At 39.5% G+C, this 16986-nt stretch overlaps 2 protein-coding genes across 2 annotated transcripts; both read left to right on the top strand.

The window, feature by feature from the left end:
- Positions 1 to 1768: 1768 nt before the first annotated feature.
- Positions 1769 to 3961, top strand: med7 (mediator complex subunit 7). The gene is made up of 2 exons (XM_056383017.1): positions 1769 to 1904; positions 2922 to 3961. The coding sequence occupies exon 2, from the start codon at positions 2931 to 2933 to the stop codon at positions 3693 to 3695; it is 765 nt and encodes a 254-aa protein (XP_056238992.1). The 5' UTR covers positions 1769 to 1904; positions 2922 to 2930; the 3' UTR covers positions 3696 to 3961.
- A 1082-nt stretch (positions 3962 to 5043) lies between these two features.
- Positions 5044 to 16644, top strand: lonrf1 (LON peptidase N-terminal domain and ring finger 1). Its single transcript, XM_056383478.1, has 12 exons — positions 5044 to 5843; positions 7775 to 7893; positions 8588 to 8710; positions 9397 to 9585; positions 9687 to 9804; positions 10023 to 10098; positions 10290 to 10404; positions 11037 to 11158; positions 11260 to 11418; positions 12174 to 12336; positions 12447 to 12596; positions 13437 to 16644. The coding sequence occupies exons 1-12, from the start codon at positions 5546 to 5548 to the stop codon at positions 13584 to 13586; spliced, it is 1782 nt and encodes a 593-aa protein (XP_056239453.1). The 5' UTR covers positions 5044 to 5545; the 3' UTR covers positions 13587 to 16644.
- The last annotated feature ends 342 nt before the right edge of the window (positions 16645 to 16986 follow it).

Below are 16986 nucleotides of genomic sequence, written 5' to 3'. Positions count from 1 at the left end.
ATAAGTTTTTATGATTTTCAATGTTGTTTCTTTTTTTTTTTATAAATCCTCATCGTTACATTTTCTGATGCTGCATATATATTTGTGAGTTGTTTCTGTTTTCTTGTCTTTTATAATCTCTCTCTCTATTACAGTAATCACAGACAAGCAAAAATGATTCTATTTGTACTGAGATTGTTAGAAAACTGTTCATTATCGCTTCAAGCAACAACAGTGTCGGCCTAAAAGGGTAATTTAAAACATTTTTTGAAAACAGTGGTAAGAGTAACCCACTAAAACCTGAGCAAGTCCGAGTTCAATACTGAAGCAATTCATCCTGCAGAAGCAAGACAAGTTTAATGGATCCTACAGCACCACAATCATGAAAATTGTTCCTACAATTTATAAAGTTTTGGATGAGACTAGAATCCCATTTAGGTGGCACATTTTTGTCAAAAGAAACAGAAAATGGGTATAATGTACGAAAATTAGGGTTGAGGAAAAAAAACATGCTTAGCAGTGTTAAAAATATTTCTATTCAATACTTCTGTTTGTACTATTTTGGAACGTTTATTTGTTCTATATTTTAAGTGCAAACGTTTTATCTTTCATAATCAATTTCCTCTTGAGTTCTGCTATCAAACTAGTACAAAATTCAAATTTTTGAAAACTAAAACCCTTTATGAAGGAGTCTGCTGTGGGTTGGAAAATTTAAAGGAATTTTGTTGCGTCTGACATTTAACAAAGAGAGGAGATTGCAGTGGCATGTCCATACGGTTAGTCTGTGTGTGTGTGTGTATGTGTGTGTGTGTGTGTGTATGTGTGTGTGTGTTTGTGTGCATGCATGCGTGTGGGGGAGAGACAGAGAGAGAGAGAGAGAGAGATAGAGAGAGAGAGAGAGAGAGAGAGAGAGAGAGATAAAAAGAGTAATGCCAACATAATACAGAAAGATAAACAGGAGGTGGAAAAGACAAAATGTATATGACAAAAACAGTTTCCACAAAAGATCAATTTTCAAAACAGATAACAGAAACAGACATATAGAAGATTGAAGCATAACTGCAACAAACTATACAAATGTGTAAAGTTTTCATTTAGTTTAAAGCTTTATGAGGTGTGACATTAAATGTAAATATGATATATTTTTATTTGTCTTTTAATATCCATTTTACAGGATGTCTTTTCTAATACATTTTCAGTTCAGTTCAGTTTTACTGTGAATTTCTAATTTCATTCACTCTGGAAAGCACTTGGTGCTTCTTGCTTGTGTTCTAAAAATATACTATTGATATTATAATCATAATACTATCATTATTAGCTGTAGTATTAATAGTAGTAGTAGTAGTAGTAGTAGTTTTTGTTGTTGTAGCAATATCATTTCTGTTGTCACTATTATAGATTTTTCCTCATACGAAGGCAGTTTTATCAAGAAAATCTTTGGTGTTGCCTAATGGCATAAAAATGACTGCAGGATTTGACGAGGTGATATCTGTTGTACAAAAAGTACAAAATATAATTTCACATCGTACGTAGTACAGAGTATTTTAAAAATATGCGTTAGAAATTACTGTAACTGAACAGTTAAATGCACTTTTTATTTTAATAGAGGAGATACATGTTTTCTAATCACCAAGTTACAAATTATAGAGTAAACAGAAATGTACATTCGGGTTGCATCTCTACCATCTCATATGCGGAATCAAATTATCTTTGATCAAAAACCATTAACAAATTACGACCAATCAGCACATACTTTGTTCGTCACGAGCACAGTTCAGCCAATGGAATGAGGACAGAAACGAACGTTCAAGTCAGTGAATGGAAGGAGCTAGGGTTGTCCTGAGCTAATTGCCCGACTAGCTTGTATACCTTTGTTACATTTTACATCTTTTATCTATATTTACCAACTGGGGGTCGTTTAAGAGGTATGTAGAAATATCACCACTGCCTTTTCATGTGCCTGTGTTGTTCGTTAGCTTCAAATTTGATGTAACGGCGTAACTCGCTGGCAGAGGTTAGCATCAATACTGGTAGCCTGCTAACAGCCACAGTGCTAGTTGGCTAACTCTATGTTTGCCTTTCAAACGCTACCAGCTTCTACGTCTGGCTGTACAATGATGACCTAACATATTAAAAAATGTCAACAAAGGGTTTAGACAACAAATTACAGAATCAGCTCGTCAATTATTAGGGCGGGCAGTCGCTAATGTAACTAGCGTCGCTCGCTTGTTATGTTAGCCTTCACCCCACAGACGACTAACAGGGTAACTTCGTCCTTAACCCACTTTGTTTATATGGGGAAGCAGCCAGATGTTGCCCCGATCCTCAAGAAACACACAAATAGAGCTACATTACAATTTAATGCAGAGGTACAAACTAAGTAGAGAAGCATTTAGGTAGGCTACAATTTTATGGTAGCATTACTGGTACAGTACTTGAATAACATCTCACAATTGGTGCACCTTGATGATGTTTTCTACAACGTTTAAGAGCTAAATATAGTGCGTTTTACTCCATTATTTTTTTTTGTGACAGTTGGTTATTTTGCACATTAATATTTTTCCATACAAATTATAGGAGAAGCTCATGAAACAGAGCTCTACTATAAATCAACCCCCCCACGACTACATGAGCTAAGATAAAACCTCTTGACTTACCAAAACAGTAAAAGATAAGCTTACTTACATATTTCTGCATTAATATTTTTTTTCATAACTGTGAAAGTGGCCATTGGTTATATATAGTATTGTAATATGTGTAATATATATGTAATATACTTGTATACTTAAAGTAGTTAAAATTGTACAGAGCAAACACAGCACGCTTTCAAAACCCACAACTGGTGTACAAAGTGTGACTTATTTCTTCTTTACTAAATTAAGATCTTGTTTTGTTTTGCTTGGTAAAGAAATCAGACTGATTCACATTTTTCACTGTTTCAGGTCTGCATCATGGGTGAACCACAGCAGGTTAGTGCCCTGCCTCCTCCACCTATGCAATACATCAAAGAATACACAGATGAAAACATCCGTAAGGGTTTGGCTCCCAAGCCACCTCCACCCATCAGAGACAGCTACATGATGTTTGGCAACCAGTTCCAGTGTGATGACCTCATCATTCGGCCTCTAGAAAGCCAAGGCATTGAGAGGCTCCATCCTATGCAGTTTGACCACAAACGGGAGCTTAAGAAGCTCAACATGTCCATTCTCGTGAACTTTCTGGACCTGCTGGACATCCTTATCAAGAGCCCTGGCAGTATAAAGCGTGAGGAGAAGCTGGAAGATTTAAAGCTTCTGTTTGTTCACATGCACCACTTAATAAATGAGTACAGGCCACATCAAGCCAGAGAGACACTGAGGGTGATGATGGAGGTGCAGAAGAGACAGAGGCTAGAGACAGCTGAGAGGTTTCAGAAACATCTGGAGAGGGTGGTGGAGATGATACAGGGGTGCCTCGCCTCCCTACCTGATGACTTACCACAGATGGAGGGTCCAGATGGAATTGGTGATGGGACAAGGGGTGTCTCTGCAGCAGCGAATATTGGTTGTTCTTCTGGGCAGGCCCCCAGGCTGAAAAGTGAACCGATGGATGTAGAGGAAGCAGGTGCCAGCTGTATGGCAGTAGGTCAACAGGACAAGAGCGTCCCTACTTCAAAGAGAGACAAAATATGGGACAAGGATGCTGCTATGTGCAGTATTATTGATGAAATTGCTTAAGTTTTATGTTGATTAGCCATGTTTCTTTTCTGTAAATCTAAACAGTGTTTGTTATTTTGTATGCTGTACTTGGTGTAAGTATGGAGAAGTTTGCTGTGCTTTCACTGGGCCTGTTATCCTTTCTGGGATGGTGTTTTATTTCAAAGCTGTCATGTAGATATTATTACCACTTCCTGTTAAGATATTCAAAGAATTTAAATACCACACAGATCAATTGGGATGCCAGCTTTCAGTTTTTGTAATAAAACAATTTTTTAAAAATCCAATTGTAGTAGGAGTGCAATGCTGTCACAATCACATGGTGATATTTTAGTTGCCTGCAGTAATTTGCGGGAAACTGCATCGAATCACTTGGAATTCTATGTGCTTGAATGCATTATATCATTGACCTTTCACATTTGCAAAGCATTAAGTCCTGTCACTGTGACTTGCACAATGTCAAATCTAGTGAGAGTGGTCAGGGAAACACCAGTATGTCAGTATGTATCTATAGTCTAGTCCTTGTATAGCAGAAAGTTTACCTAGTTTTTCAATTAAAAGGATAAATAATATTTAGATGCGAATTTAACAAAGGTTTTTAACAAAACCCTGTTCCAACATCTGATGAGTAAATGGCACTTGGGAAGCAAATTCATTACTTAATATTGTTATTATATATGTTCATGTACATGCCGTATAAATCATGTATTTCACACTGATGTCTGTGTTTGGCGATCTGCAGATTCCAGCTTTATTTCACTGACCCTTAATGGCTTGCATGAGAAAGGTTCCTCCTGACATGCACTGAATTGTATAACAAATGTATATAGGTTTTGTTATAAAACTGCTCTGCAGCATTGTCCTGCTATGCCCAAAACCACAGAAGACAGATTTTTTTACTAACTGCAATTTCGGCCTCCTGCAGTTTGCATCTGTACAGGACCTCCTGAGCCCCTTGTTTGCATTGCAACATGTAAATTTACACATGGCTTAGTTTTTAGGATATGTAAGTAAAAAGTGAACGATCGTAACTGGGTTTATGTCACAGCCCTACCACCCCGCCCCCTGGCTATTATTATTATCATCTGCTGGGATTCCCTTCATTGTGACAAGGTAATTTCTATCCAATGCAGTCCTGAGTTTAATTGTCATCATCACAGTAACAAGACGCACCAGATCATCAACACATTTAACCCCTGGACTTTTCATTAAACCGAATAAAAAACTAAGAAGTTTTGTCGCAGGAATTATGTTATGAAACTCGGCATCCTTGGGTTTCACAACAGGGCGGAGAGCCATCCCTTCGTCCAATCGGATTGCGCGTTGCTGCATCACGTGGTCTTTATTTATGTAATGTAATGGTGTTACACGGTAACCCAGCTTTTGTGGCAGTACATACGTTGCTACAGGGGTTAAAAGCGGACACTGGCTACTAAATAGAAAGCACATTAATGTGTAAATACTCTGCTCTGTTTCTTGTGGCGTTTATGGAGTTTGGAGCGGCGCATTGGACTGGAAGCTGACTTTTTTTATATTCAACCTGCTTGAAAAGGGAAGATGTTATGTGTCCCAAACCAAAGACTAAGTTAGAGCTGAAAATGGATAATGTCAGTTTTATACGAAAAGGACATTTGTGAGGTGAGCATATGAGAGCTGATATTAGCATTAGCCTAGCTGGTCATAAACCGGTCGGGTTCGAGCAGACGTGATATAAGGGGACGCATTTACTGTATCGCTGGCTGCTGGTGCGTGATTTAAATGGTCCATGCACTACCACTACACAGAAAAGCTTCTCCGTCTACATTGCTTCGACGAAAAAAGCTGCCTTTCCTCCCACGGTACATTGTTTTGGTGACATAATCCATCCAACCATGGATCTGCTGGAGTGTCCTCTCTGTCTCTTCCTGATGTGCGAGCCTGTGACCATGTCGTGCGGTCACACGTTCTGCCGGAGGTGCGTCGGGGGCCACCTCCCGTCCAAATGCCCCGCGTGCAATGTGAGGCTAAAACAAAGAGAGGTGAAAGGCATGAAGAACAACGTTTTGCTCATCAGTGTCGTTGAAAAGTGCTGCCCCGAAGAGACCAGAATGAAGTGCCATATACAGGAGAAGCTCAAAGCCAACGAGTTCGTGGAAGCTTTAAGCATCACAAATGACGGGCTAGACTTAGGTAAGGGACGCATGCAAGACACCATCACAGCTGCAGACACAACAAAAGTTTCTCTGATGTACACTCAGGTTCACTGCTGAAAAGATGGGCTACTGGTATGGATATAAAACATATTTACATAAGATCACATTGCCATTAAACAAGAAGGCAGACTAGTTTGGAATCCCACTTTTGCGCACTGCACACAAGCTTGGCTGATTCCCAGTGACAGCATCCCTTTCACAGAACACAGCACAGTAGTGAGATACAGTTGTAATGACAGAAAATACAGGAAACTCGGTGTCTCAAGGATTTACTGTATCTACTGTCAAATGCTATTGATGACCCAAATATATAACTGGGTCAGTTATCAGTCTTCTGATGCTCCTCCTTCCTTGTTAGGTTTACAACCAGAGTCTTGTTTTCCTCTGTGTGCACATTGAACCACTTAGGCAAAACAACAAACACTAATGTTTTGAACAGAATAAGAAACATGCAATGAAAAAGTTAACATGCATCAGTTTGGTGTTAAATTTTCCCTTCTGTCTTAGTCACACATCGTATAAGAAGTAGTAATAACATCTACAACAGCTGTTGTCTGGGGAAAATACTGGACACAGGCTGAGCCAATTTCTGTTTTTAGAACAGCTTTTCTGTGCATTTCTGCAGTCAAAAACTCATGCACTATAAAGAGAGGAATGTAAAGAGGACGTTTTGTAATATTTTCATAGCTTAGAGGATGCCTTAGATTCCTAGAACCAGCTTTGCAAACAGAACCTTTCTGATACTTCATCTGTGCAGTCACTTATCTTCTGCACTTGCCTTTGTTGCTGCAACTGACCTTATTTTCTCCATGCAGCAGTGAGAAAGCAAAAGGGACAAATTCTGCCCTAGATGAGTTTATCTTGTCAGTAGGCGTCCTGGGGATCGTAGGAGTGTTTCTTCTTCAGTGAATCAACGTATCGTTGAGTTAACCTACATGTTTGGCATCTCTGCCAATCCAATTAAACACTGCTGCTTACCTTCCTCCAGCGCTTTCCTTGTGTAATGATTTCCTGGCAGATTTCTGTGTGGCAGTTAAAGGTTGGGCCTGCCCCTTTTACTTCAAAGATTTCATAATGTAGGCATTGTCAAGCCCTGAGACTGTGCCTGTAATTAAAGCTTTTATAAATAGTAAATAAACATGACTAGAGCAATGGTGTCAGGAAATAGTTATTCTTTGAGCCTTGAATACACTCACACACATATTGTAGCAGATGAATTGAGACATTTCATTTACTGGACACACAAACTGAACATAGATTGTACAAGCTGGTTGGACTTCACTTTCAGATTTAAGCAGTGGGTGAAAACATGAAAGTTTAATCTTGTATGTCACAGATACTGGAATGGGAAGTGATTGTACATGTACTACATATATGTAGAATTATGTACACATATAAAATCTTGTGAGTTTGGCCTCTCCTTTTTACAAACACATCAATCCCATTTTTATTCTCTCCAGTTCTAGGACCTCTTTTTTTAACCATTAACCAATACTTTGTACCAGTCTTGCACCTACATTGTTTTAGACTTGTGTAAATGTTAATTATATTGTTCTATAAAGCTTATAAAAATGCCAAGAAGGAGCATTTGATGGGGATCAGTTGCATCTTGACGATGCGTTATCAGTTCAGTAAGGTCAATATCAGCACCACTAGTAATCCAGCACATCAGGTCACATGTTTTAAAATGGATTTCTGTCATCTTCCAAGAAAAACAGCACTACTTGTTATGCATGCTGTTTCCTATAGTACCTGTCAGTACATGTTTGTTGTTTGCATTCAGAGAGCTGTGTAAAGGTGGGTCTAAGCATTGAGGCCTCGTCTCTTCAAAATTGTACAAGGTTGCAAGAGTTTTGTCTTGTCTCTTTCTCCCTCTCTTACTCTCACTCCTGTTTCTTGCGTCCTCAGTCCCAGACGATCAGAGTTTGAAGGTGTACAGAGCTGAAGCTAACTGGGGCCTGTTGCGTTTCACTGACGCTCTGACAGACCTCGACTACCTCTGCTGCCTTCGTCCCAACTGGACTGAGGTGAGAGACTAGACAGTTTTGGCCAAAGACATTATGTCTCGCTTTTATGGTGTCATTTTTTCCCCCTACACAGCATGAACAAGTCTGTTGAACTTCCATGAACAATACTAAATTTAAAGCTGTCATTTCACTTCAGAACACCTCTGTGCAAGTCTTTGCTGAATTTATCCGCACAATATGCGTGTCATGGGTTGGTTTTGTAACATGCATGTAACAGCACAAATAGAACCACAGAAGAAAAGGTGCTGCCTTTTTTTTATTTATGTTGTTATGTTTTAACTTAGTGTGCCCAGCTGACCTCTTTAGAGAGATTTTCTCTTTATTGATGTTATGTCATTCGCAAAGTTATACAAACAGCTACTTATGTCATAATGTCATTTAATCACTTCGTGTCAGTGGGTGGCTCACTGCTAATGCAGGAACGCCTACTGTACATATTCATTTATATTGTGTCCTTTTATTTCCAGAGATATCACTTGTAAATTTCACATTATATTTCATACATTATGCAAATGACAATCAGTGCAAAAGGAAGCAAGAACCAAATAAATATCATCATACTGCAACATCATTTGTATAAACTTTCTGATGGGGTTGTGTTATAGAATTTTTATGTTCTTTGCAAAGACACTTTACATGTGTTGTGCACTTTTACACGCAGTGATGTGCTGATTGCACTGTTGTATTTGGGCAGGGCTTCTTTCGTAAAGGGAATGTACTGCTGGAAATGGGTCAGCAGACAGAAGCTCTCATCCAGTTCCACCATTGCCTAAAACTTCAAGCTGATTTTGCTCCTGCAAAGAGCCAGATCAAGAAGGTTCGTTTACATCACTGAACGCTCATCAGAGGGGAGGTTAATGTGCATTTATACAGAAATTACAATCAAACAATGTGTGATTTAATATACAAAACAAATTTGCTAAACAAAAGACTTTCCTTATTATGAATGCATGATTTTTCATTTTAGGTCACATCATGATTCATATGTTTCAGAAGCCAAACTTAGCTTGCACGATCATCTGCTCTGATTAAAGATCATTTCCAGTATGTGTGGGTACAGTCTGTGGTTATTATAGATAGAGATTGTCCTCTTTTTTTGATTGTGTTATGCTTTCGAGTTTGTTTTCATTTCAGTCTAGTGTCTGTGTTGGGTTCTTGTAGTGTGAATTTATCTTCCCTTCTTATATTTTATTATCTAACACTATTATTTGTAGTTGTGGTGGTAGGAGCAAAAGTATTGATACAATTTTTTTAAAAACTACCACAATTGTGTTATTCAAGTATCATAAAAAATATAAACTAGATTAAATGCATTTTACATCCAACATTTTGAAATTACAACAGCAATCTAAGCCACATTTGATTTTTAAATGTATTCCCTTTCACAAGTATGATTTTCATCACCTTCTTTCATTCAGTCTTAGTCCACAGCACTGGTGAAACACATTTATCTTCATACTTTAATGTGACTCATTTGAGTTGTGAAATGGATTGAAATGGCAGATCCTGGAGGCAGAGGGCATGGCAGTGCCGGAGGAGGTGTCCTGCATCCTGCAGGTGGTGTCAGAGTACTTGAAAGAGCCCTGTCCCATTACCAGCCTAAGCAGCTCGCAGGGGCCGACCCACCCTGAGGGCCTCAAACATCCACCTGGAGAAGAAGGAGTGGGTGAAGGCAGGAGAGACGCACACCAGGTAAGCTGGTTAGGAGAGTGCACTTCAGTGCTTTGTTTTGGAGGTGTTACAATGTAAATATAACCCCAACTGATCAAACTGTGTGTCTTGTGGGCTCCAAGGTGAAACATGATACAGGTACTGAGTGCTGCCTCAGCCTCTGCCAAGCTGTTTCCTTCCTCCCTGCTGCTGAAGAGGACGAGGAGATGATGATGAGGAAAGAAGAAGGGCATGGCAGGGGTATGCTGATATACTCAGGACACACACTTCTCATGATTTGACTGTCATCTTCTTCATCACCGTCATCTGTCATTGTCACTGCAAACAGCTTTACCATAACACCCAACAGATGGTTTGAAATTGCATAATAATCGTCTTCTTCTTCTTCTTTTTCCTCAGTAGTGTAAATTCACCATAAAGCTTGAAACTGACTGTTTTGTGTCCTCTCTCTCTTTCAGGAGAAAGTAGTCACCGCAGAGGGAAAACCCTGGGTGTTCTCACCGTGTCGGACTTTGAGTGCCCTCTCTGCATTAGGTCAGTGTCCTGGAGTCTGTACCTTGTCTTCTGTAGAGCTGTAGATCAGGCTGAGTGTGTTCTAGCTCTCCTCTCTCTGGTTAATGTACACAAATAATCACCGCTTACATCTCCCGTACAAATAGCATGAATATCCTTCCTCTGCAAGGCTGTTCTGACTAAAGCGCATGTCTTTCTCTGTTTCTCTGAAGGTTGTTTTTTGAACCAGTCACTACTCCCTGTGGTCACACCTTTTGTAAAAACTGCATAGAGCGGAGTCTGGACCACAACCTCCGCTGTCCTCTCTGCAAACAGCCACTGCAAGAGGTAACCACCTACAGACACTTTCATATGTCTATTTTCAACTGAATGGAAAAAGGCACTGTTTTTAGCTCGTGAACATCTCCACTTAAAAAGCTGATTAATTATTAAAATTGTTGCCACCTGGTTGTGGTCTTCAGAAACCAAATTTAGCTCAGTCAGGGTCAGATGGATCTCACTGCTCTGTTTTAACTCTGTGACAGCTTGGTAAAAATGATGTTCTACTCATAGACCTGTCATCTGTTATTAAATTCACATTAAGTTAGATGACAAGAGAACTTCCTGGTTCCTCATTCCCATGTTTTACTTGTGGTAAGTGATCACATATATAGATATGAACTGATTGTGACCTCACAAAACAATGCCTTGAAAGCATGTCTTCAAAAACTTTTACTTGGACTCAAAGATGAACTGATAAAATTTTGGTTTTCAAAGGTCAAAGGTCAAGATCACTGTGATCACTCCAAACATGTTCTTAGCTATAACTCAAGAATTCACATGCTAATTAACCCGGGGCTGGTTGGCACAGGCATGCAACCCCAAGGTGGTAATTCTAGTTGTATTGTTAGAACACAATGAGAGTATTTATATTATTGTGTATGACTGCTGACAACCTGCTCTTACTCTACTCTTCAAAGTACTTCAAAAACAGGAAGTACAACCCCACGGTTCTTCTTCAGGACATCATGACCCACCTTTTTCCCTCCCAGTTGGCCGAGAGGAAACAGGTCCATGATGCTGAGATGGCTGAACTGTCCAAGTAGGCACCTCTCAGTTCAACATAATACAATCTACACTCAGGATTTATTGTAGCAATCCTCTAGACTCTCACTGATTTCTCCTCTGTTTCTTCCTATGCAGTCTTACTAAGGACATCCCTATATTTGTTTGCACGGTGGCCTACCCTGGAGTTCCCTGCCCCCTGCACATCTTTGAGCCTCGGTATCGGCTGATGATGCGTCGCTGCATGGAGACTGGCACTAAGAAATTTGGCATGTGCAGCTATGAGCACGGCAAAGGGTATGCAATACACAGAAACACCCTTCATATTTCTCTTTAACATAGATATTTTGTTCAATTACCCAGAGCAACCTACTCGTGGATTTGGGTGGATAATAATGTGCTAAATTAAGTGACCTAAACATCTAACCAGATTTGAAGTTAGATAAAGTCTCTTTGCATTTACACATGTGTTTACAGTTATTTTGACAAGACTCTCTGGGCATGGAGAGACCATGTTTTCTAACAGTGAAGCACACAGCAAGCTACGTGGAGCCTGACGATTGTCAGTGGTACAGCACAAGCAGGCAGCACAGCGGGCAAAGCTTAAATCAGTCATACAGTATGTGACCCTGAGGGGGTGGAAAATAGCAGCATGGTCACCAATCTGCCATGAGATCTGCTGTGTATCTTCATCCTCCACAAAATATTTTGTGCTAGTCCCACTATATGTTGTCTTGGTATCAATTTCACATCAGGGTTATTGATATCAAATTAAATTATAAATATAATGTTGTATTTAAACATTTCATTTCTGTAGATCATTATATTGATTGTGTAATTTTTTTTAAATTCTGTTGAAGTCATTTATCTTCAGTCATCTTTCAGACTGAGGACGTTGATGATCCCTAAAAAAAAAAGCACGAAATATAAATAGTGAATAAACTTTTTGCACTACAGTGCCCATTTTTTGAGTAATGTGGCAAATATCACATTCAAATATGTTTTGAGTTGTACAAAAATAAGATTCATCCTTTTGTTTCATGTGCCGCAAGGTTTGCAGACTATGGCTGTATGCTGGAGATCCTCAGCCTGGAGCTGCTTGCTGATGGACGGTCCTATGTGGACACTGTGGGTGGCAGCAGATTCAGGGTGCTCAAGAGAGGTCAGAGAGACGGCTACCACACCGCTGATATAGAGTATCTGGAGGACCTCAAGGTTGGCATCTTGAAATCACAAACTATACCAACACTTAAATAAGATACACACTGAAAATGTTACTGCTAGACAACTTGATCAGTGGATCTCTCTCTCTCTCTCCCCCTCAGGTTGATGGCAGTGAGTTGGAGCTTTTGCAGCGCCTCCATGACAGTGTGTACCAGCAGGCTCAGGACTGGTACCAGCGCCTGGGTAGCCGCATTCGTGAGCAGATCAACAGACAGTACGGCACCATGCCAGATAAGGACGGAAACATTCAGGTTGGGGCTTTAATGTTGTTGTGACAGTAGCTGTAAGCTTTCACCTCTACAACATCCCATGTCCAATATACTGTGTTGAATGTTACACATTAGCCAGTCCTGTTGTCCACTGCTGAAATGATAATGCTTCCTTAGTGACTATAGTAACATTAAAAAACAGGGGTCATTTCTTCTATTATTTACCATTATTATTATTATTTATGTAGGTCTTTGCAAGTGTTTTCTAACTTAAGGTTTTCTACAGTCGTGGCTAATTGGCAAATTTTAATCCATTTAGTACAAATCATGTATACGAAACATTACTGCTAACCAAAGCCCCCCATTGTTTGTTTTTAATTGATAATTTTGTTTCACCTGTGCTCCAGATAGCCACTGTTCCATTAATTGCAGTATGAAATGATTTCCAGAGATTTCAGACTTGTTTTTGATTGGTCATTCCTTACAGAGAAATAATGTGTTCTTTTATTTTTGTCAAAGCTCAGTCGTTCGTCTCAGTTGTTTTGTTCTAATGGAGTGGAGTCTTTTCCAATCAAACTGCACTCAGACCTCCATCGTGGCACAGTGGTAACATTAACTTTGAAACTAATAAAAACTGACATTATGTTTTTCGAGATAGGATCTATGTGAGCTGCAAGCTTTCACTGAAATAATTGGAAATCATCAATTGTATGATTTCTAGTTGAGGAAAACACAATTTAGAAATTGAAAACATCACTGTGCTTGAAAAAGAGAGCAGTCATTTCAAGGGATTTATCCTAAAAAGACTAATTGGATTGTATAATACTGAAGGCATTTTCATGATAAACGAGGTTATATGTTCCTGTTGTAACTGTCTTATAGGCCTCGTCCAACGGCCCTGCCTGGTGCTGGTGGCTGCTGTCAGTCCTCCAGCTGGACCCTGCCTATCAGACAACCGTTCTGTCTCTGACCTCACTCAAAGACCGCTTGGGACACCTCCGCCTCGTCCTTGAGTACTTCTCTCAGAGCTAGACCCCACAGCACAGTGGTACTGACTGTGGCTCCAGCCAGCTGAGAGTCAAATTTTACGCACACACAGACAGATGGAGTGAAACCAATGAATGCACTCACACCATAGAGTCTGGGGGTTGGGTTTTTTGGACTACTCTGAATCATAGAGGGACTGTTAAAGTCACAGCTCAAGGCCAAATCACCTGGTCAAAAGCAGAAAGATAGTGATTTTATTTTAAAACATGGAGCAGTTGTACAGGGGTGGATTTATGTTGTTTGAGTTTGCGTTTATCTTTCTTACACCATTTTCTTCCCTGGGAATTAAAGAGGTTTCAGAATAGTTTCTGAACACACACTGTACTTGCTGTACCAGCAAGAACTGCATGACTAACCAAAGATGCTTCTTATTTAAGGTCATCAAAAGTGGTTAATTATTATTTGTGGATAAAGGAAATCTGCTCATTTTCTAAAAAATTTTACTGAAAATCTACACTAGGTGTCACTGTTTGTCCAATTATTACAAACATGAAGAACATGCTACAGCATCAGCCAAGCTATTGCAGTATACTGTACTGCCATGTGTTGCTTATTCAAATAAGACTCTTTGCATTAACGTAGCTAAGTTTGGAGTGAGAATAAATATTGATAGCACTAAACAATTTGTAGAGAATTTTTCAGGACTATGCACATCAGAGGATTATCCATGTGTTGCAAGTAATCATTTTGGATCCCCTGAGTGATTGTCGTTTCCTGGAGGTGATGCTTGCATTTTAGTTGCATTTATTGGCCTTGATAGCGATTGACTGTGGCTTACTTTATGCTATTGAGTAATCTTAAAAGATCCCTATTAAGTATTAGTAAATATTGCAATAATAAATTGTAGTGTCTCTTGGAATGGCGGCAACTGGAGGATGTTTTTTAATGAATGAACTGTCTTTGGACGCTGTTTGTTATCATTTGATGGTAAAAAGTCTTCTGTGTAATTCTGAAAATGAGGAGATGGGGTCAGTGAGTGGACGATTCAAGTGTACCAGCATTGTTTTACAGTATGAACCTGTGTGATCATGTGTGTTGATGGTCAGGTATGGATGCAGCACTGTATGCATGTGTGTCCACTGTTAAAGAAAGAGTAATTTTTTGACCGTCGCCATCTTCATTAGCTTATGTGTAGGCCACAACACCTACCTCTGGCCTCTACCGTGTCTCCCTGTCTGTTCGGCCTCTAACACCAGTCATGGTGCCTCTGAGTGCCTGGGCCAACACGCCTGGAGACCCGCAAGTCTTAGAGTTACTCCACAATACAGAGGGTGGACTGTGTGATTTTTGCCATTGACTCTCATTGATATAGTGCTACATTCCATAGAATGTTAAAGCTGCAATGATACATGTAGTTAATTTACTAACAAATACGGGCTTAACTGGGTGAAACGAGAGAGCTTATGTTTGTGTTGTTTTTTATTTTGATAAATGTGCCATAAATATTTCCATGTTATGTGTTTTATAGGGATAGGTAGCTGAATAGTAACTGTGTTTATGTTTGTCTACATCACAGATTCTGACTTTTCTGGCTTTCAATCTCATACTTTGTATGGTGGACAGTGAACTACCATTTTGTCATGGCCAACATATCACTTTAAACAGTCAGAATTAGTCCAGCAAACACACTACAGTTAAGCGTGATATTGTATATATAGCTTAAAATAAAAGGGGTAATCAAGAGACTTGATACGCACAAAAGTGTCCCACTGAAGGACAAACTAATGGACAGAGAGATGGATACTGGAGCAGCATTGGTTTCCTGAGTAACAGGCTAATCTCCGAACTATGACTTGGGAACTAATATTTACTTGAGGAGAACAAACACCATTTTTACAATCTCTTATAATGGGCGAATGGATTTTGAAATTTTTGAATCCATCAAGGAATAAGATCAGAGTCTGAGACTCTAATGTGCCAGTTACCGTGACATTTTTCACAAGCTGTTGACACTGAAAAATGGGAAGCATCACAAAGGTCAGTTTCCTGCTACTAGACATGATTTAAGCTTATTCAAATCAAAAAGGGATTGAAATTCTCATAGAATTTTTTTTGAATGACCAGCCTCATGAGCCTTTGTGGTAAACACATGACAGCAATACATGACCACAAGTCTATGGCCACTGATGCAGATTTCACTCCCTTCTCACACTTCTTGTTAGACAAAACCATATTTTTGCACAGTGAAATGATTTTGTGTGTTTTGTATTCTGATGCTCAGCTGCAGTCTCCCACACATTTTCTCTGTTTTTCAATCATTTCTGTGTATCACTGTCATTACTTAAAGATACAGCCTTTCAATGAATAAATTGGTGATGCTCTGTATGTTGATCACAGCGGACGGTCTAACAATGGCTTAACTCTTATCTCTGCACCTGTGTGCTTAAATGCTAAATATATTTGACAAATCAATTATTTCACTTCTTTGTTTTTGAACTATTTGTCAACTTTGAGTTAAATTTGCCTGTAATCTTTTAATAGGTTCAATGTCAATGTTGCTGATGCATTTTGCCCCTTTTAATCCTTTGGCAGGCGTCCGTTAGCCACAGTTGCAGTATAATTAACTATCAGAAAATGTCCTCCAACACAGTTAAAACATTTTGCACTGAAACCACATTGTCTCCAATGCAGAACACGGAGCATAGTAAGTGACTCGTTCTTGGCAGCAATCCCCCGTGATAACGAGTCTTACACTTGTGTACTTGGCAAAGGCTGTGAAAAGCACAATGGTTTCCTGCTATCTGCTGCAGCTTTGCAGGAAACGTTGGCTGATGTGGTCTGATGGTCAGTGGTCTGTGGGCTGTGTGTAAGACTACAGACATGCCTGCTCTTCTCTGCACAAATACCTCCACACTAGTATATTTAAACCCAGTGAAACTGACAGTTTTTAGCCTGTCGATTTATTTGTATTCATTCCTCCACCTCCCAGCCAATAGCAGTAAATTACCGTGATCTGATTATTATTTATTTGCTTGCCCCATGGATGACTTTTTAAATGTTATTATAAATAAAGCTTATCGAAGCAAATCCTGCATTATCTTCATTTAATGTGCCTGTTCTGTGTCTTAGTGATTTGAATGTTATGCCACCAGTATTTTGGTCATTAAGGTGATTATTACAAGCCAAATGGAAGTGGTGCGATCTATTGCAATTCACAGCATGAGAGAAATTGGTACAGAGGAGGGGTGATGGGAGTGAAACATGCCTCACATACTGATAGAAAGACACTTTGGCATGGAAACAGTTATAATTACTGGGAGAATTGTGAAGTGCTGCAGCTGCAGCAGAATGAAAGAAGCCTTCGGTTTGCTCTTGTGGATAGGAATTAAAATTAGGATGGATAGAATGGGTATTCCCACTGAATGTCCAATTGGATGATATATTT

The sequence above is a fragment of the Seriola aureovittata genome, chromosome 8 (assembly GCF_021018895.1).
Source record: "Seriola aureovittata isolate HTS-2021-v1 ecotype China chromosome 8, ASM2101889v1, whole genome shotgun sequence".
NCBI lineage: Eukaryota > Metazoa > Chordata > Actinopteri > Carangiformes > Carangidae > Seriola > Seriola aureovittata.
This window is presented reverse-complemented; position numbering and strand designations above follow the sequence as displayed.

Excerpts from the sequence above, each read along its gene's own strand:
- med7 (XM_056383017.1), top strand. The coding sequence starts at position 2,931 with ATGGGTGAACCACAGCAGGTTAGTGCCCTGCCTCCTCCACCTATGCAA.
- lonrf1 (XM_056383478.1), top strand. The coding sequence starts at position 5,546 with ATGGATCTGCTGGAGTGTCCTCTCTGTCTCTTCCTGATGTGCGAGCCT. Across the intron at positions 9,586-9,686 it reads GCAGGAGAGACGCACACCAG|GTGAAACATGATACAGGTAC; the intron begins GTAAGCTGGTTA and ends GTGGGCTCCAAG. Across the intron at positions 10,099-10,289 it reads GAGTGCCCTCTCTGCATTAG|GTTGTTTTTTGAACCAGTCA; the intron begins GTCAGTGTCCTG and ends GTTTCTCTGAAG.